Consider the following 24969-nt stretch of genomic DNA (forward strand, 5'->3'; position numbering starts at 1 on the left):
AAAGCACCTTTAGTAACAGACTGATTCAGGTGCGTTGTTCTAGTAAGTGCACACACACACTTGTGTAACATATGTAACACACACACACACACACACACTTGTGTAACATATGTAACACACACACACACACTTGGGACATATGTAACAATTTTCACATATACTGTGCAACATGCTGCTTTGCACATGTAGGCTACATTTGAACATAATAATAATAATAATCTTTATTTATAGAGCACTTTTCAAAATCCACGTTACAAAGTGCTTCACAAAGGCAGCAAAATAAAACAGTCAAAATCATCAGGTTTTAAAAGAAAACAGATAAAAACAATTTGGTGTATAAAAACCAATACAGTGTAGGAAAAGATAAGAATAGGAAAAGAAAACATTTTTTAAAGGAAATAAAAGACAGTTCAAAGGAAATTAAAACTCAAGTAAAATCAGGAAAGGCTCTCCGTTTTAAGAAGGGACTTAAAGGAGATCACTGACTCAGCCAACATATGTTGTACCTACATAGTTTATTCTTGCATTGGTATTCATTGGTATTCTTTTTATTTTTTATCCTTCTAATTATGTACCTGATTGGTGCTTTGTTTGTCTGTGTGGTGTCTTAAGTTTCTTGCTACAATAACAATTTGAATTTGCTGGTGTCAAAGACAAAATCAGCGTTATTTTCTGTACTTTTTGCAGCTTTGTGGTTTTCGCCTGACAACAGCACAGGCAGGCTTCGTCTGCTTCTGTCAAACTGGTGGATGTCAGGTTTTGCAAGGGGAAAAAAAAAAAATTGAACATTTCTGCTGATGGACAGAAATGACATGTAGTTTGTGTGTAGTGTGGAGTGGGAAAAAGCCGGTCAGCTCTAATAAACCGTCCGGCCTCCGTGTCTCGCTGCCGGACTGTTTGTTTTTGAGCGTCTGGGTTACGGGGCTGCGTTCAGGTCAGCCAGTGTTCGCTGTAAAGCCGGGCAACGTTTTATTAGCCTGCATGTTGTAGAGCTTCACTCCCCGCCGTGTGAGGAGGAGGAGGAGGAGGAGGAGGAGGAGGAGGAGGAGGAGGAGGGTCCGTCCACGCCGCACATTCACTTCCCAGAACGCCCTTTTGTCCGACGTGCCACCGAGCAAGACTTACCGACACTCCAGGAATGAATGGTGATGAACGCGTTACCGTAGCAACGGCGGTGTGTTGAATGTGTGTGTGTGTATTGGGAGGGGTAGGTGAAGACAAAAGAGAGAGAGAGTGTGTGTGTGTGTGTTTGTCAGTGTGTGGAGAGCGAGAAGGCTTCACAACGTGTGAGTTCCCAGCAAACACTCAGAAAACTCATCCAGCAGAGATAAATCGTGTGTGTGTGTGTGTGTGTGTGTGTGTGTGTGTGTGTGTGCAGTGTTTGGCCATGGAGAAAATGAATAGGAATTTTCCAGTCAGTTTTTCTGCCCTTTAAATGAATGAAATCATGTCAATAAAAAGTGACACAGGACAAAGTTATGTTTTTTCAACTTAATGCGTTTTTAAAAAGTATTTTTTACTCATCTTATTAAAAACGAGGTTGGCAGACAAGGCAAAAAAAAAAAGTTGAGTGAGAGGCACTAGAATGAACGGTACGGTTTGGGGACTCTCTCACTATCTACCGCGCTTCATGGAGTCGGACAGCAAAGGTTTCCAGCTCTGGCGAGACTACATGGGCCTATCGGACGCCGTCAGAGAGCTCCTGGGGCGAGACGCCTCCAGTGAGTCCTCGCCGGCAGGCTCGTCCAGTCCGCGTTCTGAAACTGAAGGTCTCTGCAGGGCGGTGGAGTCTGGGGGCGTCAACACGGTGTGCCACAGCGGCGACATCGGGGCGCGCTCGGTGCCTGATCTCCCCAGTGAATCTGCACCGACGGGCTCCTCAGCTCATCGTCGACAAGTTGATGACCTGTGGGACGCGCTCGGCTCCTTTCCCACAGACGCCCTGATGGAGGAGGACCTCAAGCCTCCCGTCAGACCGGCGGGACCCCGGGGGGCCAAAGAGCGCAGGAAGGCGACTCGTTCCAAGGCGCCGGAGCTGCCAGCACCTCCTTCACCTGATCGCATGTTCTGCAGTTTCTGCAAGCGCAACGGGGAGTCGGAGCCGGTGTTCGGTTCCCGTTGGCTGAAGAACCGGGCCGGAGATGTGACGCGTCCCTCTCTACGGCAGTGTGTGTGTCCGCTGTGCCGGGCCACGGGCGCCCGAGCCCACCCCGAGCACTCCTGTCCCGTGGTCGACAGCACGTACAGTCCCGTGTGAAATTTGGTACACATGTTCAGGGAGGCTGGACCAGTCAAAATCAGACGTTTTGTCATCATTGGTGAAAGTGGGCGGGGCCTATGGTGTAATAACCTTGTAACAGCCGGTAAATCCAAGTCCATTTACATAATCGCTCCCAAACTTCTCAGCCTCGTCTGGAATGTCATTTCTAACGTGTGCCGAATTTTGTGCGATTCGACCAGAAGGGGGCGCCACAAACTCCAAAAATGGGCGTGGCCTCAGCAACAAACGGCCGTAACTCCACACCCGTTTGTTCAATGATCACGAAACTTGGCAGATATGTCAAGGGATATATTTGGACCGTGTCCTCAGAACCACTGACACTTTTCTTGCGACGTCAGTACCGTTCAGAAAGGCTTGAACTCCTTTCATGGCCGCTTGCGGCTATATTTTTATTTTGAACGTTGATCATGTGTGGGCCTTTCTTAAAATGGCATATGAACACAAGCAGCACTTCTCACTTTGTTTGCAATGCCAAGTATTGTATATCAGAAGTTAAAAATAATATCTTAACTGACAAAAAAAAAAAAGTATTTTTTGGTAACAACTGTGTTGTGGATGTTGTGTTATCGTCGAGTCACGAAGCCACAAGAATGTGCGGTCTGCACATCAGGTCTGCAGCTGCCTGCTGGTAGTGCTATCTCCAACATGATCTCATAAAAAGTCATGAAATTAACACAAACTCTGAAACGCAGATTTACCTGCTGTGGATATGAATTATGTGAAAATCATGTTCCTCCACCACAAACTGGATTCTGTGACAAAAACATGAACTGGATGCGACATTTTCAGCTGCAGGTCGGCTAACGGTTCAGTTTAGGCAACTATAACAACTTGGGTAAGGTTTGGGAAAGGCTTTGCTCGGTTAAATAAGAAAAACTTAAGCTAAAAAAGTTAAATTTGACTCATGGTAGATATTTCCTTCGTACAAGCTGGGAATTGAACTCATGTCTCCAGCAGTGAAGTCAAACTCATCGCCCGTCCAGCACCGACCTCAACACCCTGACTGCTGCACTGTGCCTCTACTGTTTATTTATAGTTTTAACACTTTTTGTGCCACCAACACGTAATGTGCTGTTAACACGCGGTGTTCAGGTCTGCTTGGTGTCTCTGCAGCTTCAGCCAACTTCTCCCGTCAGGCTGTAAAAACATGTTTTCCATCTCGCCTCCCTGGCAGCCAGTCGCTCATCTGCATGCGGAGAGGCCGACGGGACGTACGGGGGGTGTGAAGGGACAAACTGTGCCAAGGCGATCCAGCTCCACACACGGTACATCTGTCATGTCGGCAGGTGACGGGCGGCGTGTGCTCGGTGTGTGAGCGGTGTTGGTCGGAGGTTTATGGGATCGGTCTGACGGTCTGAAGATCACGGCACGCTTCGGTTCGTTTGCCCGTTTGAGCTCATGAGAAAATGTTCTGCTCAGCTGTCAGATCCGCTGCATGTCTGTCTGCTGCATTGCGTTTTATTCACAGTGCGATTTGGTTCAAATACGCCAAACACACTTTGTACTGACCCAGATTTTACAGAGCGCTGGCAGGGATTTCGTCATTATATGAATTTATGCTGTAATTTACATGCGTCGTTTTTCTTCATATCCCCATATCCCTCTAATTTGTTACATATTGCATAGTTATTTTTATAGCTTTTCACTTTTTTCAAACTGCACATATTTCTCTTTCTTTTTTGCGTCAGTAAGTTAAACTGCTACAAGCTGCAGCCTCCATAACAGTTTGTTTCTTCATCATTTGTCTTCCTGGTTTGTGATTCTGACAAAATCGCACGTGAAAGCGACGCTGTTCAGCAGCCGACTTGGAAGTCCTAGATGTCGGTTTTTCCTATCAGCACATGAACGCAACATAATAGTTATGGCTAAAAAAACGATAATGGTCTAATGGTGGATCCAGATCATCAGTAAAATCTAATCAATCTGATCTTTCCTGATCTGTCCATCCAAATCAGTTTGTTACCTTTTGAGAAATCTTGCTAACAGACAAATAACTTCTTTCCAACTTCTTTTCTGAGCCCAAAGACAGACTATATGTTACACAACAGACAAACTATATATCTCTGCATTAATATCCCAAACAGATACTCTAGAGATATATAGTTTGTTGTGTAACATATATAGTCTAATGGTGGATCCAGATCATCAGTGAAATTTAATCAACTGATCTTTCCTGATCTGTTCATCCAAATCAGTTTGTTACCTTTTGAGAAATCTTGCTAATAACTTCTTTCCAACTTCTTTTCTGAGCCCAAAGACAGACTCTATATGTTACACAACAGACAAACTATATATCTATGCATTAATATCCCACACACAGAAGTCCCAGGACTGAAAAACCAAAACACTTGAGTGTGAGTCTCGGCTCCCCGGCTGATAACACGGAGCTGTTTGTGACAAACTCCTTCTCTCTCCGGGCTTTTCCTGCTAATCTGCTGCTTTGGCAATCAGAGAGAGATTGAAATGTTGGGGAGGGGACAGGGGGTGTAAGGGGGGGGGATTAGTAGATGTGGGGTAGGAGGGTGTATCGTCTTTCACCCCCCCCCCGTCCCACCACCCTCCGCACCCCCTGGAGGGAAGACCACATGACCCAGCAGAAGGGAGAAAGGCAGCAAAAAGAAAAAAAACAGAGATGTTGGGCCTCGCTCTGAGCTCTCAATGAAAACCACATGTAGGACAGAGGGAGGAGGAGGAGGGGGGAGGAGGAGGAGAAAGGGGAGGTGGGATGGGGGAGGAGGAGGAGGAGGGGGGGTGAAGTGACTAAAACCCAGCCTCCAGGAGAGAGAGAGTTAAAGAGAGGCTCTGAGCTCCGCTGACACTCACAACAGGCATTGCAGGGGGGAAACTCTGGGTCGAGAGGAAACTGTGTGTGTGATATAGAGGGTGTGTGTGTGTGTGTGTGTGTCGGTCGATCTGAGGGCGTGTGTGTGTGTGAAACCAGAGGAGTGTTAACAGCATAACACACACACAGACACACACAGACTGGCCTCTGGGCTTCAGGACGGCTGCGGGACAGAAAGCCTCCGCTGTTGAAGGGGAAAGAGAGAGAGAGAGAGAGAAGAAGAAGAAGAGGAGTAACTAGAAAACGGCGTGATCTGTTTGCGTTCTGCCAGAGGGAGAGAAGAAGAAGAAGAAGAGAGCGACATGTCCAGCGCGATCGTGAGGAGGAACTCCAGCAAGCAGGGTTTACAGAACCTGATGAGGTACGAAACATCCGCTTTTCTTTTGTTGTTCACACACAAAGCAGCAGCTCAGGTTAATGGTCACACACACACACACACACACACACACACACACACACACACCTCAAACACACACACACACACACACGCACTCTCTCTCTCCACATACACACACACACAGCAGCAGTTTAACACCATGTCATCCTTCCTCTCACACTGTTTGGAAATTTGAATCATTTTGCCTCAGAGGAGAAATCCAGAAAACTTCTGCATGGATTTTTCTGAGATTTGGGAAATCACTGCGTCATGTGAGTGTGTGTGTGTGTGTGGATAAATCTGTGTGTGTGTGTGTGTGTGTGTGGATGGATCTGTGTGTGTGTGGATGGATCTGTACATGTGTGAATTTCCCTGAGATTTGGAGAATCACTGCTTCAAAAAGTCATCAGTCTGTAACCAAGGGGAGTGTTTTGATATTTAAAGTGTGTGTGTATCTGTGTGTGTTTGTATGTATGTGTGTGTGCATAAATTAGTATTTGTGTGTATTTGTGTCCGTGTTTGTGCATAAATGTATGTGCGTGCGTGTAAATGCGTGAATATGTGTGTGTGTATGCATGTATGTGCCCGTGCGTTGTGTGTGTCTGTTTATGTGTTAATGCATGTTTGCTTGCGTGTGTGTGTGTGTATTAATGTGTTAACACCTGTATGTGTGGGCTAATATGTGTGTATTTGTGTGTTTAAGTACATGTGGCTGTTTGTGCTTGTACTAATGCATTGTGTTTGACTGTGTGTGTGTGTGTGTGTGTGTGTGTGTGTGTGGTAAACATGTCAGTCTGATGGGAGCTGTGGGATTACTGGGTGTGTTTTGGGTCAGACGGGGATTCAGGCTTTTCTGTCTCCATTACCGCACGCTCTCTCTCTGCTGAACCGACTTAATACCAAGAATAATAATGAAATAATACAAAAAAATAACAAATCTTTATTTCTATGCCTTTCCAAACAGACAGAAAAAGTAATGAAAGTAAAGTAAGAAATAGAGCAAGACAAGACTGATGAATTTAAAGCATCAAAGGAGGTAAAAAACAATTAATAAAAGATAATTACATTAAAATAAATCTGTAAAAATGAGTTTTAGGAAGTGATTTAAAAGATGATGCAGACTTGGCCCGGCCTCTTGTCTTTTAATCTATGTGCAGAAGCACATACCTTTTTATTTTTATTTGTATTGTATATAGTTTATTAAATTTTTTACATTTTTCTTATTCTTATTAGATTTATGTTGACACCTGCAGCAAGAGAAATTCCTTGTACGTTGTATTTGGCGAATAAAGTTCTGATTCTGAGAGAGAGAAAGAGAGAGAGAGAGAGAGGGAGAGAGAGGGAGGGAGAGAGAGAGAGAGAGGGAGAGAGAGAGAGAGAGAGAGAGAGAGAGAGAGAGAGAGAGAGAGAGAGAGAGAGAGAGAGAGAGAGAGAGAGAGAGAGAGAGAGAGAGAGAGAGGGAGAGAGAGGGAGAGAGAGGGAGAGAGAGGGAGAGAGAGAGAGGGAGGGAGGGAGGGAGAGAGAGAGGGAGAGAGGGAGAGAGAGAGACTGGTAGGGAGAGAGACACCGACAGAGAGCTGGACGCCCGAGGGAAGGGAATCAGAGGGAAGTCGGGTCGCTGACCTGTGTCAGAGGTCAAAGGTCACATGAGCTGCTCTTTTGTTTCCTGGCGGCTCGCGGGCGGCGGCTCGTCCGTCTCATGTGACTTCTTCCCCTCGCTCTGCTCCGGCTTTCTGTTCGTTTTAGGAACCCGGAATATTCTTTACATGTTCTGTCAGGTTTCTACGACTCTGACTCATGAACTGCTTGGTGGCTTCCAGAGGTGAAACTGTGACTCGAGTCAGTTTTAATTTCTTGAGACTTGACTTGAAGCATGAAGGGAAGACTTGACTTGACTTGACTTGGGTTCTGGTGACTTGGGACTTGACTCTGACTTGTACTTTGATGACTTGAAAAGGTTTCTAAAGTCTTGACTTGAGATCTTGTGTTTGTGTAAATGACTTAGATTGAAAGTGATGAGATTTGTTCCAGCGGACGACTGAATTTAAATTCTGTTTTCTGAATTTGTATGGAATGATTGAATTTATTGAAGTTGAAACTGATTATAGAAATCAAACTCATGATGCTCTTACCAAGTTTTTATCCTATTAAAACCATATTGCATTGAAAAGTCCTAGATATTTAGTTTTCTTTAAGATATTAAATTGATACTGGACTCTTGATTTGTTCTGACTTGACTTGCTGTTCTACATTTAGACTTGAGACTTGACATTAATGACACTGACTTGACATTTAGACATTTAGACTTGAGACTTGACTGAGACGTGTGCCTCAAGACTTGAGTCTGAGTTGGGACTCGAGCTAAGTTGACTTGGTCACACCTCTGGAGGCTTATAATGTTGGCTCTCGAACCTCAAAGCCAAACTGTTGCCCCACAGCTACACTGACACTGTTTACATGGACAGCAATAATCTGACTATAGGCCTCATTCTAACTAAGACAATATTCAGATGAATGTGTCTCCATGTGTTGCTTATAGATCTGTTCCCTTCATGTTCCTGTCTCCAGCTGCGGAGCAAAGTCCGGTCAGCAGGACCGAGGAGGATCACCGGAGACTCGGACGGTTTCGGACTTTACCGAAAACTTCACGATCTCCGTTTCCCTCTAAATCCTGAGCATGCTCAGTTTCGGCCTCTCCTTCTGTTTCCTGCTGTCGGTCTCTTTCTCCTCTGAAACCGGTTCAGCCTCTGGAAGGCAGAGGAGCGTCAGGCGGTCCAGAGAGTCCTGGTTGGATTCAGGTGTTTACAGTCTGAACCGCTTCAATAATGAGACTGAAACCAGAATACTGCACATGTCTTAATGAGATTCTGCTTACTGACTATGGAAAATGCTGTTTACATGGCAGTTTCTTATTCAGACTGTTGTCTTAATCGGGCTCATATTGGATTATCGGTGTCCAGGTAAACATAACTACAGTCAAACACGGGCCTCAGCACTCTGATTGGTCCAGGACTGTACCAAGTGTTTTGGTCCTGTGTAACTCTTCCTGAGGAGTGAGGAGGGATGAGCTCAGTGTGGATCTGAGTGAGTTTTGGCGAGAGTGGAGGGAAGTGCTGTGTGTTTAGGAAGCAGATAACAGCTGGAGAAGCCGGCTGTAATCCTCACTGTGGAGGAGCTGAGCGAGCGATGACATCACCAGCCGACCGACGCTCCTCCTGAGTCGCACTACGTCAGCGTCTTGCCTCACACCGCTTCACGTCTGTCGTCCCGTGAGTCAGAGCTGACAGCAGACTGATGATAGTCATGATTCATTTTTCACTGTTAGCTGATGCTTTTGTCTTTCTGTGGTGTCAATCAAACAGTGTGGGCGGAGCTTGGATTTTCTGTTGATGCAGTTTGAGTTTCTCTCTTCTTTGTCTGTTCAGTCATGGTGGCTATCGCTGCTCATGCTAACTACCCAGTTCTTCTTCTTCTGTTGATTCCAAACAAACCGGAAACGCATCACTTCCTGTGCAGCAGAGGATTTTTAGAACAGAAAATGGAAAAGCTTCATGAACTGGATATAGGTTGGATCACTGTTGAGTTAGAGAGAGAGAGAGAGAGAGAGAGGAGAAGAGACATTTATTTAGATGGAAATATTGTCGATTATGGTCAAATATACCTGAGTCACTCCTACAGTACCTGGGGAAACTTCACACTAACAGTCGACGCAAACTAAACACAAAACAATCAGAAACTATCGCACAAATCTCTGCTGCGGCCGGTCGGCTCGAGCCCAAAACATGTTTTTATCAGATCGTCTGCCAGTCAGTGCGGCGGGTCGAGGCCGGCGGGTCGAGGCCGGCGTGCGGGCCGGTCTGTTTCCAATCAGCGCTGTGAGAGAGAGAGAGAGAGAGAGAGAGAGAGAGAGAGAGAGAGAGAGAGAGAGAGAGAGAGAGAGAGAGAGAGAGAGAGAGAGAGAGAGCTTTTCCCCGCTGACATCGTCCGGCTCACGCTGATGATGTCATGCGGGAGGCATCCAGGTACGGGCAGCGGCGTGGGAAGAGCGGAGCGCCGTTCGACTCCGCTAACCGGCATCAAAAAACACGCCGCTGCAGGGCCGCGACCCCTGAACCCCCCCATGCCTGAGCGGGGGGGGGGGGCTCTCTGTTTACGATACAGGGAGATAAGGCACTGAGGAATGCTGGGAGGAGGTGAGGGGGGGGGGGTACCGCTGAGTGAAGGGGGCACTGAACTCTCCCTCCGCTCCCTCCCACCAGGTTTTTACCAAAGGTCGCCTGCATTAGGAGAACAGGGGAAAGTAAACAGTGTGGAGTTTCCTGTTTCCAAGGGTCAAACCACTGATCTCAGAGCAGCAGGAGAGAGACGAACCGCCGTTTATCTCTCTCACCTCGGTCAGTTAAGTGGCAGCAACACTGATCCATCAGAAAACAGACAGAATTGTTGCTGATAGATGTGTGTGTGTGTTGGTTTGTTCTGAGCATCAACATGGCGGCGAGGCAGAAGAACAGGAAGCTTTGCTCATAACGAATAAACTCTACAGTATGAATTCAATCAGAAACTGATCTGAAAACCTCCAGTCATCCCAACGCTCCACCAGGCTTTTATCTTTGTTTCGGTCGGACCGTCGTCTCTGTGTTCGCCGCTAGCTTCTACAAAACAAACGTAGGAACCGACGAATCCGTCGGTCCAGAAAAAGTCCAGCGGGTTGAACTTCCTGTCTGTCAAAACTGATGGAAATCTGACAGACGGAGCATCATCAGTCCTGTCCTGTCAGTGTAAATGAGTTGAAATGAACAGAGACGGACAGACAGTTCAGATCAGTGTGTCCGTAGCCTTAACGTGATAACATGACATGAAGGCCGATGGGATCTACAGAGCAGTGACTCCTCTCTCTCTCTCTGACATGATGGTTCCACGGTCCAGGAAAACCTTCAGGGCTTTAAGACTCTGACCTTTCCGCCTCCTTATTTTTGTTTGCTTGTAATTTTTGGACGATCTTGAAGAGGAACTGAAGCTTATAGAGTTCAGTCAGACCTGGAGTTTGTTTTCTTTGGTCCAAACTATAGTGGAAATGTTGACTTTGTTGTATTTTTGTATTTGGTTCACACTGACCAATCACAAGGGAACCAGGGCTTGAAAACAAAAGTCACATGACTCAGAAGTATAGCTTGTTTACTGGAGAGAGGGAGTGTGTGTGTGTGTGTGCGTGTGTGTGTGTGTGTGTGTGTGTGTGTGTGTGTGTGTGGGCATGCAGCTGAATATGAGCATCAGTTCAGACTTCATTTTGTGCTGCATGAGGAACTGCATCTGTATCCTTCTACCCATAATCCCTTGCGTTTCGGGGTGGTTTCCTGTAGTTGGTTGGATTAACGAACTGCACCACAGTTCTACCGAGACTCTTGGTGCCGTTATTTGGTGCCGCCAGAGTTCAAAGGTCATAGTGGACTATAAGGACACATGGTGGGCTATAAGGACACATAATGGGCCACAAGGATAGATAGTGGGCTATAAGGACACATGGTGGGCTATAAGGACACATAATGGGCCACAAGGATAGATAGTGGGCTATAAGGACACATGGTGGGCTATAAGGACACATAATGGGCCACAAGGATAGATAGTGGGCTATAAGGACACATAATGGGCCACAAGGATAGATAGTGGGCTATAAGGACACATGCAGTAGCGGGTTATATGGGCACACAGTAGAACCTACGATACAATCTCCCACAGTCCAACAGCTTTCATTTGGTTGGATTTTGTCAAATAATCTATGAAATAATTCCAATTTAACTACAATGTTCAGTCCCTCGGTCCTGGCTGATGAGCTGGTGACAGAAACTTGTTCATCGGGTCGTTCAGCTGTTGGAAAATAACATTTCACCTCCCAGACTCAGACTGAAAACCCGCAAGCAAATAAACCTGCGAGGCCCGGGTTCCAGACTTTTGGCACTTTAGGAAATGAGCTGCGGCCCATTTGTGCTGGAGGGGGGGGGGGGCAGACACCCAGCCATAACATGGTGATTACTGTCTGCTGGCTTAGCGAGGGGTGTGTGTGTGTGTGTGTGTGTGTGTGTGTGTGTGTGTAGGGGGGGGGGGTGGTCTGGCCATAGCAACTCTCTTACAGTTGTCACCGCAGTATGCACTATACAGCTGCCGTTAGCCGTTAGACCCAAAGAAATGTATATGACTCATTCCTCGTTAGTAATTAGTTACTCCAATTAGTAACTCTACTCATTATATAACTTCTCCGTTCCTCCTCTCTTCTTCTCCTACACTCAGATCGGTCAGTTTTCTCTCCTGTGAACGATCAGGAAACCAAACGGCGTCGGTGTCCGATGTTCCTGTCGTCCTTTAACTGGACGGCATCAAAGTAGAGGGCAAACAAATCGGGGGTGTGATTTAGTTTTTGGATCATTCAACTTCAATCTGATTTAGAGGGGGTAATAAAGAGTTTTCAAAAACATTTTGATCGGTAACTAATATTTTGTAATTGTAATTTGGTGTAATTCGTTACACCACATGTTACTGGGAAAAGTAATAATACTACTGTAATATGTTTCTACTCAACGCTGCATGGAGCAATGTGAAAAAGTGACTGGCCATTTTGGAAAAACACTGAACGGTGACGGTGGAGTTTTACAAGCGGAGGTAGTTTTTCTAAAACGTAGTAAAACAAGACAAATAAGAGACAAAGACAAGGAGCAGTTCCACTTTACAGGCTTGTTTCTTTAAAATCCCAGTTCAGGTTGTCGACAGACTTTCCTCGGAGCCTGTTTGGTGGCTGTCGTGTCTGTTCTGGGAAGTCGTGTGTTTTGCTGCGGTGTCGGAGTGATTCAGTGCCCTCCGCTGTCCCGACACGTCTCAACACAACAATGACTTCATCCCTCAAACGTCTTCCCACCATCTCCTCCTCGCCTCGTCCCGCAGAGCCTGGCGGGCTTTCAGCCGCTAAAGGAAACCATGTTATTATTGTGTCATTCAACCAAGTCATCCAGCTGATGACAGCGTGTGTTTTCTTACAAAGAAAAACTCTCTGAGGGCTTAATACTTTTAACCTTTCTCCTCCTGACAGCGAATCCTTCTTTCACTCCCTTTCCGGCGAAACGTTGCCGGACGACAATAAAGCGAAGCCCGGACAAGTGCAGACACATAGACGAACAATATGAGGTTTACTGGCTCTGTTGGCAGGTGCTGCTGGTAGTAATGTTGTTTGGTTTGTGGGTATGTGTGTTACTGTGTGTACGTTGGTTGCTGTTGGTTGCTTGTAATGTTGCTGATCAAAGAACTGAAGCTTATTTTACTGTAGAGGCTTTGCAGTTACATCACAAATCACCTGTAAACCAGCTGAGTCTCCATGGAGGAACATGTAGAACTGTGTGTTAGTTAATAAAGTGTAAATCTGTAGAACTGTGTGTTAGTTAATAAAGTGTAAATCTGTATCAAGCAGCTAGAAGCAGAGAGCAGCTGAGTCAGCTTGTTGTGGTATGAATGTTAATGTTAACATGCTAACGCTAGCTGCTACTAGCTACGTTAGCTAGTGTGCTAATCAGATGTGTTAACAACAAGACAGTGATGTTAGCTGACCAGATGCTATGGTTAGCTAGCTAACAAGCTGACATTATCTAAACACTAAATCACTCAGATGGATCAGTGATGAAATGATCAGTTCAGTCAGAAACAGACAGAAATTAACCGTCTGTTCAATTCTGTTGAGACGACAGAAACACAGTCAGCTGTTCACAGAGCTGAGGACCTCCAACATGGCCGCCAGAGGGAGGATTAAGTCACCTGAAAGCGCTCTATTGTCCTCATGACACTCTTGATAAAGATTTCAGCTAAATGCCTAAAATGTAAAATGGTGTGTGTGTGTGTGTGTGAGTGACTCACTCTGTTTGAGCAGAAGTTTCCCCTGTGGCAGGAAACCTGTTGGGCCCTCTGCCTCAGACGTGTTGCTGGGGTCAGAGGTCATGTGTTTTCCTGCCCTCCCATGATGCCTTGGTGTGCAGCTTCGCTCTTTAACATCCAGGTGTTGAAATTAACAAGGGAGTCTCCTGCAGTCACTGGAAAAACATTCAACACTTCCACAGTTGTAGGTCGAAGGTCGTAATGTCGATAGCGATGATGATGTGATTCCACTTTTCAGGTGAAATTAGTTTTCCTTCATTGTTCTGCTAAACGGACCCGATGATGACATGAGGGAGAGAAAATTAGCTGCTTTTTATCCTCGATGCAGATCATATAAAATGCTACAGATCATATAAAACGCTACAGATCATATAAAACGCTGCAGATCATATAAAACTCTGCAGACGAAGAGAGAGCGAAGCCGTTTGTAATCCCGGTAATTTAAAATCTCTCTGATGGGGATTAATCACTCGGTCTGAATCAGAGGTTTGACTGCTGCCAGCGATGAGAGAATCCCACAAGGCCGACTGAAGAAAGAGAAACTAATGAGAGGGCAGAGGAGGTAAAGTTTGCTGAAATAGCCTTGAATCCTTCTCTCTCTTTATGAGCTGGACGGGACGGGACGGGACGGGACGGGACGGGACGGGACGGCGGCCCGCTCGCCCAGCGGTTTTCATCAGAGAACAAACTGAGAACAAACCAGTGACCCTGTCTGCCGGCCATGCCTCACATAATTCTTTGTGTTTCAATTAGGGTTCGACTGATATGGATTATTACTGAAGCTGCCAGTAGCCGATATATTGTGTCAATATATAATCTTTAAATTTCTCGGTTTTCATGCCAAAAAAAACCACCCCAAGTTTTAGGTGTTTCCCCAGAATTTTCTTCTTCAAGCCTCTGAAACAGAATTTAGACCATCATGGGACACTAAAACTTTCCACTGAAACTCTTGGATGCGTTACTGCCTTCAAATGAGGAATTAATTGACAAAAAACAGAGCTGAACAATTCAATTATTAAATAAACTGTGTATAACGTCTGGTTTTCCAGTCTGAGCCTGCATCATATCAGAGGAGATGATATCTGATATTTAATAAAAGGTCGTTATTGTCCTGCAGCAGAGGACAAGACAATGCCAGAAATATTTGCCAATGTAAGAGAATTTTTCCTGTCGTCACCGTCCCGCCTGACCTGAACTGTCCCGCGGCAGGAAGCTCCGCCTATCTGCTATTCCAGCGGGTTCAAAACAAACGCTGTAAATTATCTGAAAATACCCCCTTTGTCCCAGAGTCGCCCTGTTCGTCAGCCAGTCTCTCACCAGCTGACAGACCGGTGACCCACATCCAGCTGCACGTCGGCCTCTTCACCTCTGTCCCTTCCTTCGCTTCCTCCATCCTCGCCCCGACCCGCCCGCCCGCCCGAGTTTTGACCTCATGCTGCACCAGTAGGCATAAATATAAATTCCAACCAATAAAACATCACAGGTTTTTGAACAGTCCCGCCCTTCCACTGCGCCTATCAAATAAAACTGCCTTTCTCTCCCACCCTGACTGAGATCCCATTGGTTTAGACTTTTGAATAACATGAAATACATCAAATCAAGGCAGGGAAGTTGTGAGTTGTCGTGGCCGAGCGGTTAAGGCGATGGACTAGAAATCCATTGGGGTTTCCCCGCGCAGGTTCGAATCCTGCCGACAACGTGCAGCTGGTACGATAATGATGGAGAGCAGTAACAAGTGCTAACCAAAGGAAATGCTGCTATGTTGATGGAGAGACAGCAAAATAGCAGATTCTGTTGTTTTCCCTTGACAAGAGAATATCCAATTACTCTGCACTTAAATGTTTCCTGAATCTCCCCTAGGGGATCAATAAAGTGCAGTCTTGTCTTATCTTAACTTAAAGATGCTGTTTCATGAGGTCTTTAAAGTCACAATGAAACAGCATTTTGAGAGCATCATGCTTCCTTAATGTGATGTATTTCCTGTTGAAACAGGAAGTTGGGGCGGGACATAACGCGAGCAGGGATCATTCAATAGTGTAAACCAATAGGAGATCAGTTAGAACACAGTTTTATTTGATGGGAGGACTGTTAAAAATCTTATGTTTAGTTGGTTGGACTGGTTGGTTATTGGTTAGTTAGAAGTACAATACTTCAGTAAGAATGTACTTCAGTAAAATTACTGACTTTAAAAAATACACAAGTACACAAAAAAGCGACTCAATCACAGCAACATGAGTAAATGTAATTAGTTAATAACACTCTTGGCAGTAATAACAATGAATCAGAGGTAATAATAAAACATATTGCAGGGGAATGAAATGCAAAGAAATAGATGACAAAGTAGATAAAACAGTAGACAGCAGTTTACAGACTGGGGGACGATCAGGTGGCAGAGAGGCTCAGGTGCTCATTAATGGACTGCAGGTTTTACTGAAAACAGACTGAGGCGTCGTGGTTTGTTCTGTGCTGATGTATTCACTGATAGAAGATGATACTATTGCTGTATAGAAGTGTGGTTTTTGTTTTTCCAGTAATTTTTTGGCCAGAACAAGAACGATCCAGAGTTTATTCTCATCGCAACTGGTGAGTTAATTCTCCGATGAGAACGCAGGAAAGGAAGAGAGTAAAAGTTGGAGGAAGAGCCGGCGCTGCGGCTCGTTACGGCTCATAACTTCGCCTGCCGAGATTAAAGGTCTGTTGCTGCTGATGTTCGGGGTCAGAGGTCGCGGGACGTCCCACCTACGTTGATCCTTTAAGAGCCGGCTGTAAAGAAAGCGGAGAGAGCGGGTGAAGCAGATGGGAGTGGAGGGTGGTAACGCTCTGTCTGGGAGCCATTAGGGATCTATTAGTGACCCGGGACGCTTTAATTGGCCCAGAAGCCAAATGTGAGTGTAGTAACCCGACACCTCGACGCCCACCTGGAGCCCGCCGACTGCCGGTCCGCCTGCCGCGCCTCCCAGGCTCAAACATACTGGAGTACAGAGAAAACTAAAAGTCATTTTGGCAATAGCAATGCATTTTCAACATGGAAATGAAAATGAAAATTGTATTATTTCATTTGAATTTTGTCGTACATTATGCCGACATATATGGGAAATGATATTGCAATTCAATTTAATGATTTCAACTGAATAATGTCACATCTGGGCTTCCATACAACACAGGCTTATAGAGGAATAATACATATTTGGCATTAACGTTCCAAAACAGCAACATTAAAGGAGAACTTCTGTCTACGTCTAGTTTACATTTCCCACAATCATTTTGCAATGCATGCTGGATGGAATTAGATTTGAAAACACTCGACTCAGCTCAATGAAATGAGGAGAAAACAGAAAGTTTGGCTTATTGGACAAGAATGAATGAAGGAGGAAAATGAGTGCTGAAACCATGTCATCTCTCTCTCTCCCAGTCTTTCCTGTCTCTCTAAACTTTGAACTGTTTAAAAGCTGAACTTCATTACCCAGAAATCCTGTGTGGTGACATCAGTAAACCAGTATCAGACTGTGGTTGTACTGGTCAGCTCCCAGTGTGAATGTGTTGAACTGTGTGAATGTGAAGCAGGGCGTTGTTGAGCAAGGGAATGCGTGCTTAGCAAACCTTCCCCGGATAAATAAAGGTCAGCAAGTGGTTTTAAGTGTTTGCAATAAATATAGTGATGTCATGCTAACACGGGCTGAAGTGTGTGTGTGTGTGTGTGTGTGTGTGTGTGGTGTGTTTATCATAGAGATAAACAGCAGGGAGGATGCTGCTCATCTCTCATCCGAGGCGCAGCAGATGTTCTGTTGGCCGGATCTCAGCGTCTTCATGAATTAACGGCCTCTTTGTTTAGAATCGGCTTCTTGGGAGAGGCGAGGAGGAGGAGGAGGAGGAGGAGGATGAGTCAGGGAGTCTGCGTCTGTAACAGATGAGTCTTCATGAAAACAGTTTGTCATTTGTGTTTTTTGCCGTGTGTTCCCGCCTCCCCAGGGTGACGGCCCAGCGGAGCATCGAGGATGCCGAGGAGGCGGAGAGGGAGCGGCGGCGCCGGGCGCGAGAGGCTTTCCGCCGGACCAACAGCGGCTCGGCGCCCGGGGAGCCGGCTCAGGAGAACGGGAGTCTGGCAGAAGACGGCCTGTAAGTAGCAGCAGGGCAGGAAACCCACCAGACACAAGTTAAAGTCAACGAACGGATAAAATGAAGACGTAAAACACTTAAAACACATAGAACACTAAGTAAGACATAAGATAGAAGCAAATAGAAATACCATAAAACAAAATAAAACACCATAAACTGAGACATACTGTATATACCATAGGGATAAAAACAGACACTGACAAACCTCACCAGCATTTGGTGATTTCCAATCCTGAGCACAACTCTGATACGACTCAAAATGATGAAGTTCACGTTTCCCTCGGGCCTCGTAAATCCTCAAAAGTGTGTAGAATTGAGAAAAACAAAATAAGTCCTTTTAGTCCTTTTTTGAAAATGAATTGTTGGCCTTGAAAGAACCCAAATTCTCCAGCCTGCCTCGGCTCTCTGGATCAACACTGTGGGATTTCTTGACTTGACAACACCAGGGGTAAAAAATGAGGCCATGGTGTGTCATTTTGACTAATGTCTTTCCTCAAAACATGATAATTTGGAGTCCTTGAATTTCACCAATTAAGAGAAGAAAAGTCATTGAATTTGAAGTCCAAGTGAGTGTGGGAAGCCAGGAAGTTCTTAACCCCTCGCACCCTGAGTTTCCCTTTCAATTTCCTCTTAAGTAGCTTCAAAGTTACAAAAATATTTTTTTCCAAACGTCACATCCATATTGTGTATTGTGTGTGAAATATTCAAACCCAAGATAGCATTTTTTATGGCTGCACCGTTACAACAAAATTCTAGATGTTTGTAAATCATTTTCTACACATTTCCCTGTAGCTCAGCCTGACATGTTTGGTATCTTTGGAAACCTTGGGATCTTGACTAGAAGTTAAAATAAAGTTCTGTAGGGTAGAAGGGGTTTTAAGTGTAGAACATGACTCATTGACTCGTCCCATCTGCAACACACAGTAGATGCTGGTAGTTGTGTTCCTGTGTGTTTGGTCTGGTCGTCGTATTTAAACGGCTCCTGTCGTGTTTCCCAGCTGTGGAGTCGAAGCTCGCCGCGCTGCGACAGTTTCCCTCCTGCCGCACGCTCGCTGCTTTATGGGCCTGTGCAGCCTGAGCTCATGGACGCCTGGTTACATAAAACAAACGTTTCCATTGGGAAAAGCTGCAAACCCCCCTCCTCCTCCTCCTCCTCCTCCTCCTCCTCCTCCTTCTCCTCCTTCTTCTTCTTCTTCTCTCTCTATGTGAAGAAGGACACACAGCTGCCTTCTCATTACACAATCTCCCAAGAATGTTTACTACAAAGTGTCTCGGGGAAACTACCACCGTGTCGTAGCCCGTAGCGTTCGCCCGCTCTTTTTCATTTCAGACATTTAATTACGGCCTGCGTCTCCAACACCTTCTCCCCGTGCGTAAAGACCCGGACCAAACGCCGCGCCGCATCACATCACAGGCTGCGCGGCTTCCAGTCTGCGGTGACTCGGCATGAGGTAACGCCGCCGCGGCCCGGTAATTGAAGGGTTTCGTTTCCAAGACGCGGCGATAATATGAAGCTTTTTTTAATCCCCGTAGGTAAGCTTGCTCTGTGATTTCCCTCCTCCACGCAGGTCAGAGGTCAGGGTCTGCAGCTGGTAGGGTTTCACTGTTTTGCTCAGTGACACTTCAGCAGGGTGGAGGTTTGAACCCACGGTCTCTCTAAGGAAACTCTCGAGGAAAATGCAACAGAGCCCTTCAAGTGGGAAATCTACATCAGAAACTTGCTTTTTTTATGCTTTTTACATAAAAAATCTCACCTAGTGCAGATTTAAGATGCCTCCTAACTTTCATAGCAACCTGTAATGTGTTAAAATTAACTGTCATTTTGTCAGAGTTGGGGTCATTTTTTTGGTTGAGATTTCATTGCGGAATTAACCTCTTCAGTTGGTATAAGAATAAAAGAAAGAGGCTTGGGAAAACCAGTGAAATGTACGTAATGTTTCTGCAGAGTCTGGGGAGCAAACGGCTTTAAAGTTCAGAGGATCAAACGTAAAATGCTGTCATCGCCTCAGCGGGGGGGGGGAATGCTATATATACATCAACATTTGAGGAATTCAACTGATGCTCTTATTCAGAGACACTGACAGAATAAACTTCAGTTCCTTGATCATGAACATTACAAGCAACAAATAATAAGATCAGATCAGATGAAAGTTTGGTTGGGAAGTTGTGTTGAAATTGCGCCACTGCATCAGCAAATAATAATAAGAATAATAGGATACAGCAAAGAGAAATATATACAAAAATAACTGTCAGAGGTTGACTATGCCTGTGGAGGCTTTGTTGTTGTTTCAAACTGTTTCAAACTGCGTTACAGGTGTAATGAATTATGGTCGCTGTAGTTTATGACATTCGGTGCTTGGCAGCGTTAAATTTTGATAGTACGAAAACTACATCAACGAGAACCGCCTGCTTCATGCCCCTTCATGACCCTAACCCTAAATAACAGCAGCAGAACATAATGGGACAAAGAAAAACTGAACGAAAGGCTCGAGCCACAGTGAGCAGAGCAGGATCCTGTTAGAGGAGAGAATAGAGAAAGGGTTTCTTCAGAGGAATCAGAGTGAGTTCAGGTGAAGCGCAGGTGACCCCAACATGTCACAACCACAGCTGGAACAAACCACAGCTGGAACATTCCTCCCAGGCGTCCAGGTGTCCAGTTTACAGCCTGAAGCAGCAGCTGTGACAGAAACAGCATGAGGCGGTGCAGAGCTGAACGGGACCGGGACCGAAACACACCGCAGTCACGTCGAGCCTCGTTACGACCAATCAGCCGCCGGGAGGTTCAGGCGGCGACTCCCGTCTGAGGCTCCGCCGGCCGGCCGGTCCGTCGGCTTAATGATCTGGGGAACGCCGGAGGAATTCCTCTCTGCTGCTGGGAAACACTTTCATACCGTTAATGAGCGGGGGAAAGCCGGAGACGCTGCGCTAATTGTTAAAGAAAGTGTTTGCTTGAAACGGGCCAATAAAAAGAACTTTAGTTACACTTGGCATTTCACACTAGGATAATTAGTGATAACACTAATAAAAATGCTACTACTATTAATATTACTAAAACTACTACTAATAAATTTCATTTGTATACAGATTTTAAAAAGTGCTTTAACAATCAAATAAAACAAAACTAAATTAATACAAGAAAACAAGAGGGCACCAAAAAATAAAAACCTAAAGTTAAATACCTATAATTGCAAATGCACAATAATACTGCATAAGCATTTAATGAAATGTAGTTTGATTAAAGTTTAATGCTCAAAGGTTTTGTTTTTTTAATTGTATTCAGTCTCCATCTTTGTCCCTCAGCCTCACTGTGGTGTTTCTGCACTGCACTTCCCGCAGATCACCTGTCAATCAAACAGTGTGGGCGGAGCTTAGATTTCCTGTTGCTGCAGTTTGAGTTTCTCTTTTTGTTGTCTGTTCAGCCATGGTGGCTATCACTGCTCATGCTAACTACCCAGTTCTTCTTCTTTTGTTTATTCCGGAAACATAAAACGCATCATTTTTAGAACAGACAGTGGAAAAGTGGGTTGGGTCAGTGTTGGGTTAGAGAGAGAGAGAGGAGAACAGACAGTTATTTATGTTAGAATTTGGTGGATTATTGCTTTAGGCACTTACATAGTACAGTCAACACACTGGAATAAGCTCATAGGTTAATAACTCTAGAATGAATCCACTGTAGGATAAAGCTGCAGTGTGTTTGTGGGTGCAGGTGCAGCTGATGGGTGAACACAGCCAGACTGCTGTTAGGAGCACAGAGGAGGAGTGTGCAGTGTGTGGAGGGAGGGAGGCAGGAGGAGTGGAGGGAGGCAGGAGGAGTGTGCAGTGTGTGTGGAGGGAGGCAGGAGGAGTGGAGGGAGGCAAGAGGAGTGTGCAGTGTGTGGAGGAGAGCAGGAGGAGTGTTCAGTGTGTGGTGTGGAGGAGAGCAGGAGGAGTGTGCAGTGTGTGGAGGAGAGCAGGAGGAGTGTGCAGTGTGTGGTGTGGAGGAGAGCAGGAGGAGTGTGCAGTGTGTGGAGGAGAGCAGGAGGAGTGTGCAGTGTGTCTGGAGGAGAGCAGGAGGAGTGTGCAGTGTGTGGAGGAGAGCAGGAGGAGTGTGCAGTGTGTGGAGGGAGGGAGGAGGAGTGTGCAATGTGTGGAGGAGAGCAGGAGGAGTGAGCAGTGTGTGGAGGGAGGCAGGAGGAGTGTGCAGTGTGTGGAGGAGAGCAGGAGGAGTGTGCAGTGTGTGGAGGAGAGCAGGAGGAGTGTGCAGTGTGTGGAGGGAGGCAGGAGGAGTGTGCAGTGTGTGGAGGAGAGCAGGAGGAGTGTGCAGTGTGTGGAGGAGAGCAGGAGGAGTGTGCAGTGTGTGGAGGAGAGCAGGAGGAGTGTACAGTGTGTGGAGGGAGGCAGGAGGAGTGTGCAGTGTGTGGAGGAGAGCAGGAGGAGTGTGCAGTGTGTGGAGGAGAGCAGGAGGAGTGTGCAGTGTGTGGAGGAGAGCAGGAGGAGTGTGCAGTGTGTGGAGGGAGGCAGGAGGAGTGTGCAGTGTGTGGAGGGAGGGAGGAGGAGTGTGCAGTGTGTGGAGGGAGGGAGGAGGAGTGTGCAGTGTGTGGAGGAGAGCAGGAGGAGTGGAGGGAGGCAGGAGGAGTGTGCAGTGTGTGTGGAGGAGAGCAGGAGGAGTGGAGGGAGGCAGGAGGAGTGTGCAGTGTGTGTGGAGGGAGGCAGGAGGAGTGTGCAGTGTGTGTGGAGGGAGGCAGGAGGAGTGGAGGGAGGCAAGAGGAGTGTGCAGTGTGTGTGGAGGAGAGCAGGAGGAGTGTGCAGTGTGTGGAGGAGAGCAGGAGGAGTGGAGGGAGGCAGGAGGAGTGTGCAGTGTGTGTGGAGGGAGGCAGGAGGAGTGTGCAGTGTGTGTGGAGGGAGGCAAGAGGAGTGTGCAGTGTGTGTGGAGGAGAGCAGGAGGAGTGTGTGGAGGAGTGTACAGTGTGTGGAGGAGAGCAGGAGGAGTGTACAGTGTGTGGAGCAGAGCAGGAGGAGAGCAGGAGGAGTGTGTGGAGCAGAGCAGGTGTTTGGAGCAGAGCTGGAAAGGCTTCAGCGCTGACTGACGGTCTCTCAACACGTCCGCTGTCCGGACCGCAGCAGGGTCAATACTGACCGACCCGAGGGAGCTGCACCGCCTGGCTGGGGCCGAGGCGCTCTGCTTTAATGGAGTCCAAATTATTCACACTTGAAACAGCCGCTGACTGTGTGCTTTACAGAGGCCTTATCCCACTGTTTTGATTACTTCTGCCCTGCCGGTCCCGCATGCAGGACCGTCATTACAAACATGTTTCACGGCCGAGCTTCGTTCAAACCCGCAGAACTTTATTTTAAATTCTAGTCAAGATCCCAAAGTTTCCAAAGATACCAAACATGTCAGGCTGAGCTACAGGGGAATGTGTATAAACGATGCATCTTTAAAGTGAAGATATCTAGGTTTTCTCCACTTGATGTACTGGTGCAGCCATAAAAAAATAGCTGGTTGTAAAGTGAAGCGTTACAAAACATTGACATAACATACACTGGCATTATACATTGGTTGGATATTATTGGCCTATATTAGAGTGTCTGTTTCCACATGCTGACCCAGTGTCAGATGCTACAAACTGCCGGCCAAATTCCAAACATGTTTTTTAAGCAATTTCCATTTCCTACTGTCACTGTTCCTCATCACAGCTGCGCTGCATGTTCACTGTTCATCTGTCAGCTGTGCTGTGCTGCTAACAGCTCTCTGATTACAAAAGGTAATCAAGTCAGAGAGTTATTACCCTGCTGTTTACTCTGCATAAGCTTTTCCACTTGGTGAAGTGACGTGTTTGGATTCACAGCTTCCCTCGACTCGCTGCAGCTGCTGACTGACAGAACATGGAGGTTAAAGGAGCCTCAAAGTCACAATGAAACATTTTGAGAGCATCTTGCTTCCGTAATTTGACATATTTCTGGTTGAAACAGGATGCTGGAGCGGGACATAATGCACGAAGGTTTCATTCAGAAGTGTAAAACAATGGGATTTCCGTTGGAGAGAGAAAGGCAACAAGAAAAAAATATCTGGTGTTCCTTATCCCTGTGATTCCAGACTTTTCGGACCGCCTGTCCAGCGCCAGTCTCCAGGCCGGTCTGGACGGTCTCAGCGCTGAACACCCTGCTGTCAGTCTGAGCCTCTGTTTACTCTGCACCGAAACCCTCGTTACAAAAATCCCTTAATGCTGTTTGACGGACAGAGAGCTAAGTCCTGTAGTCCAGACTGGACCTGCTGTCAGGAGCAGAGCCGACACTTCAGAAGGACAACCCACTGACATTAAGTCAACCCACTGTCCCACAGTGGGTGGACTTAGTTCAGGACTGAGACAATTTTACCTGCTTGTCCCATTAGATTTTTAAATGTAAATGAACAGAAGTTAAAGCTGCACTAGGGAAGATTTGTGTGTAACAAATCTCATCACTTTCAATCTAAGTCATTTACACAAACACAAGATCAGACTCAAGTCCCAAGTCAAGTCTCAAGTCTTCTCTTCATGCTTTAAGTCAATTCTCAAGCAATTCAACTTGTGACTCGAGTCCAAGTCATGTGACTCGAGTCCCCACCTCTGGTAGTCAGTACTGATACTGTACCATAGCCAGTATGCCTGGTTGTAGAATTCAAATACTGGGTGTTTAAACTAGGGTTCGACTGATGTTTTGAGCCGATATTGATCTTTTATTAAACGTCAGATTTGGGTCGAACCCCGGCTGAACACCTACAGCTGTTTCACTTCAGATGAACCCAGTTGATAATCCGTCCCATCTCTCCCTGGCGTTCCTCCTCAGGTTCGACGGCAGCCTGAAGCCGAGCTCCTCCCCGTCGCTGGAGGAGGACGAAGGCTTCAGCGACTGGACGCAGCGCCGGGAGAAACGCAGGCAGCAGCGACTGCAGGAGCTCAGCCAGGGAGCGGAGGAGGAAGAGGAGGAGGAGGAGGAGAAACATACGAACACGATGAACGGAGCTGTTCCCGAAAAGAGCGTCCTGGCCTCGGCCTCGGCCTCCTCCTCCTTCTCCTCCTCCACCTCCTCCGCTCGCCTCCATAGGCAGCAGCAGGTGGAAGTAGACAAGGCCAGGACGGCGGCTGAGAGGAGGAAGGAGCGCGAGGAGGAGGAGGCGCTCCGAGCCGACAGGGCGAGGAGGGAGGAGGAGAGGAAGGAGGAGGAGCAGAAGAAGAGGGCGGAGCAGATGAAGAGGGCGGAGCAGAAGAAGAGGGAGGAGCATATGAGGACGGCCAACAGGAGGGAGGAGATCCGAATGCCAGATGAGGAGGTAAGAGTTCCTTCACGAAAAAAAAACAGACCCACCAGGATTTCGCAAGTTTTTTTCTGATTATTGTAGCCTAAAATGGGCTAAAAACAGCATTTCTCAAAAATTGCAATGCAATTTGCGATGTATTGTGTGTGTTTTTTGCGATAAAATTG

At 46.5% G+C, this 24969-nt stretch overlaps 2 protein-coding genes and 1 non-coding gene across 4 annotated transcripts in view; all 3 read left to right on the forward strand.

Moving 5' to 3' along the window:
- Positions 1–1585: 1585 nt before the first annotated feature.
- Positions 1586–2257, forward strand: LOC139919277 (uncharacterized). Its single transcript, XM_078283022.1, has one exon. It carries the CDS (start codon positions 1586–1588, stop codon positions 2255–2257), a length of 672 nt encoding a protein of 223 aa, XP_078139148.1.
- Positions 2258–5093: 2836 nt separating this feature from the next.
- Positions 5094–24969, forward strand: part of lsp1a (lymphocyte specific protein 1 a) — a 42190-nt gene continuing 22314 nt past the window's right edge. For both annotated transcript variants that reach the window (XM_078282875.1, XM_078282876.1), the window contains exons 1-3: positions 5094–5484; positions 17380–17526; positions 24334–24817. In XM_078282875.1, coding sequence (XP_078139001.1) covers positions 5426–5484; positions 17380–17526; positions 24334–24817 — 690 coding nt within the window. In that variant the 5' untranslated portion in view covers positions 5094–5425. The remainder of the gene's footprint in view (positions 5485–17379; positions 17527–24333; positions 24818–24969) is intronic.
- On the forward strand, positions 15028–15109 carry trnas-aga (transfer RNA serine (anticodon AGA)). Its single transcript has one exon. It is a non-coding gene; the product is annotated as a tRNA-Ser (tRNA).

Source organism: Centroberyx gerrardi, chromosome 4 (genome assembly GCF_048128805.1).
Source record: "Centroberyx gerrardi isolate f3 chromosome 4, fCenGer3.hap1.cur.20231027, whole genome shotgun sequence".
NCBI lineage: Eukaryota > Metazoa > Chordata > Actinopteri > Beryciformes > Berycidae > Centroberyx > Centroberyx gerrardi.

Coding starts and splice junctions, on each gene's coding strand:
- LOC139919277 (XM_078283022.1), top strand. CDS start 1,586: ATGAACGGTACGGTTTGGGGACTCTCTCACTATCTACCGCGCTTCATG.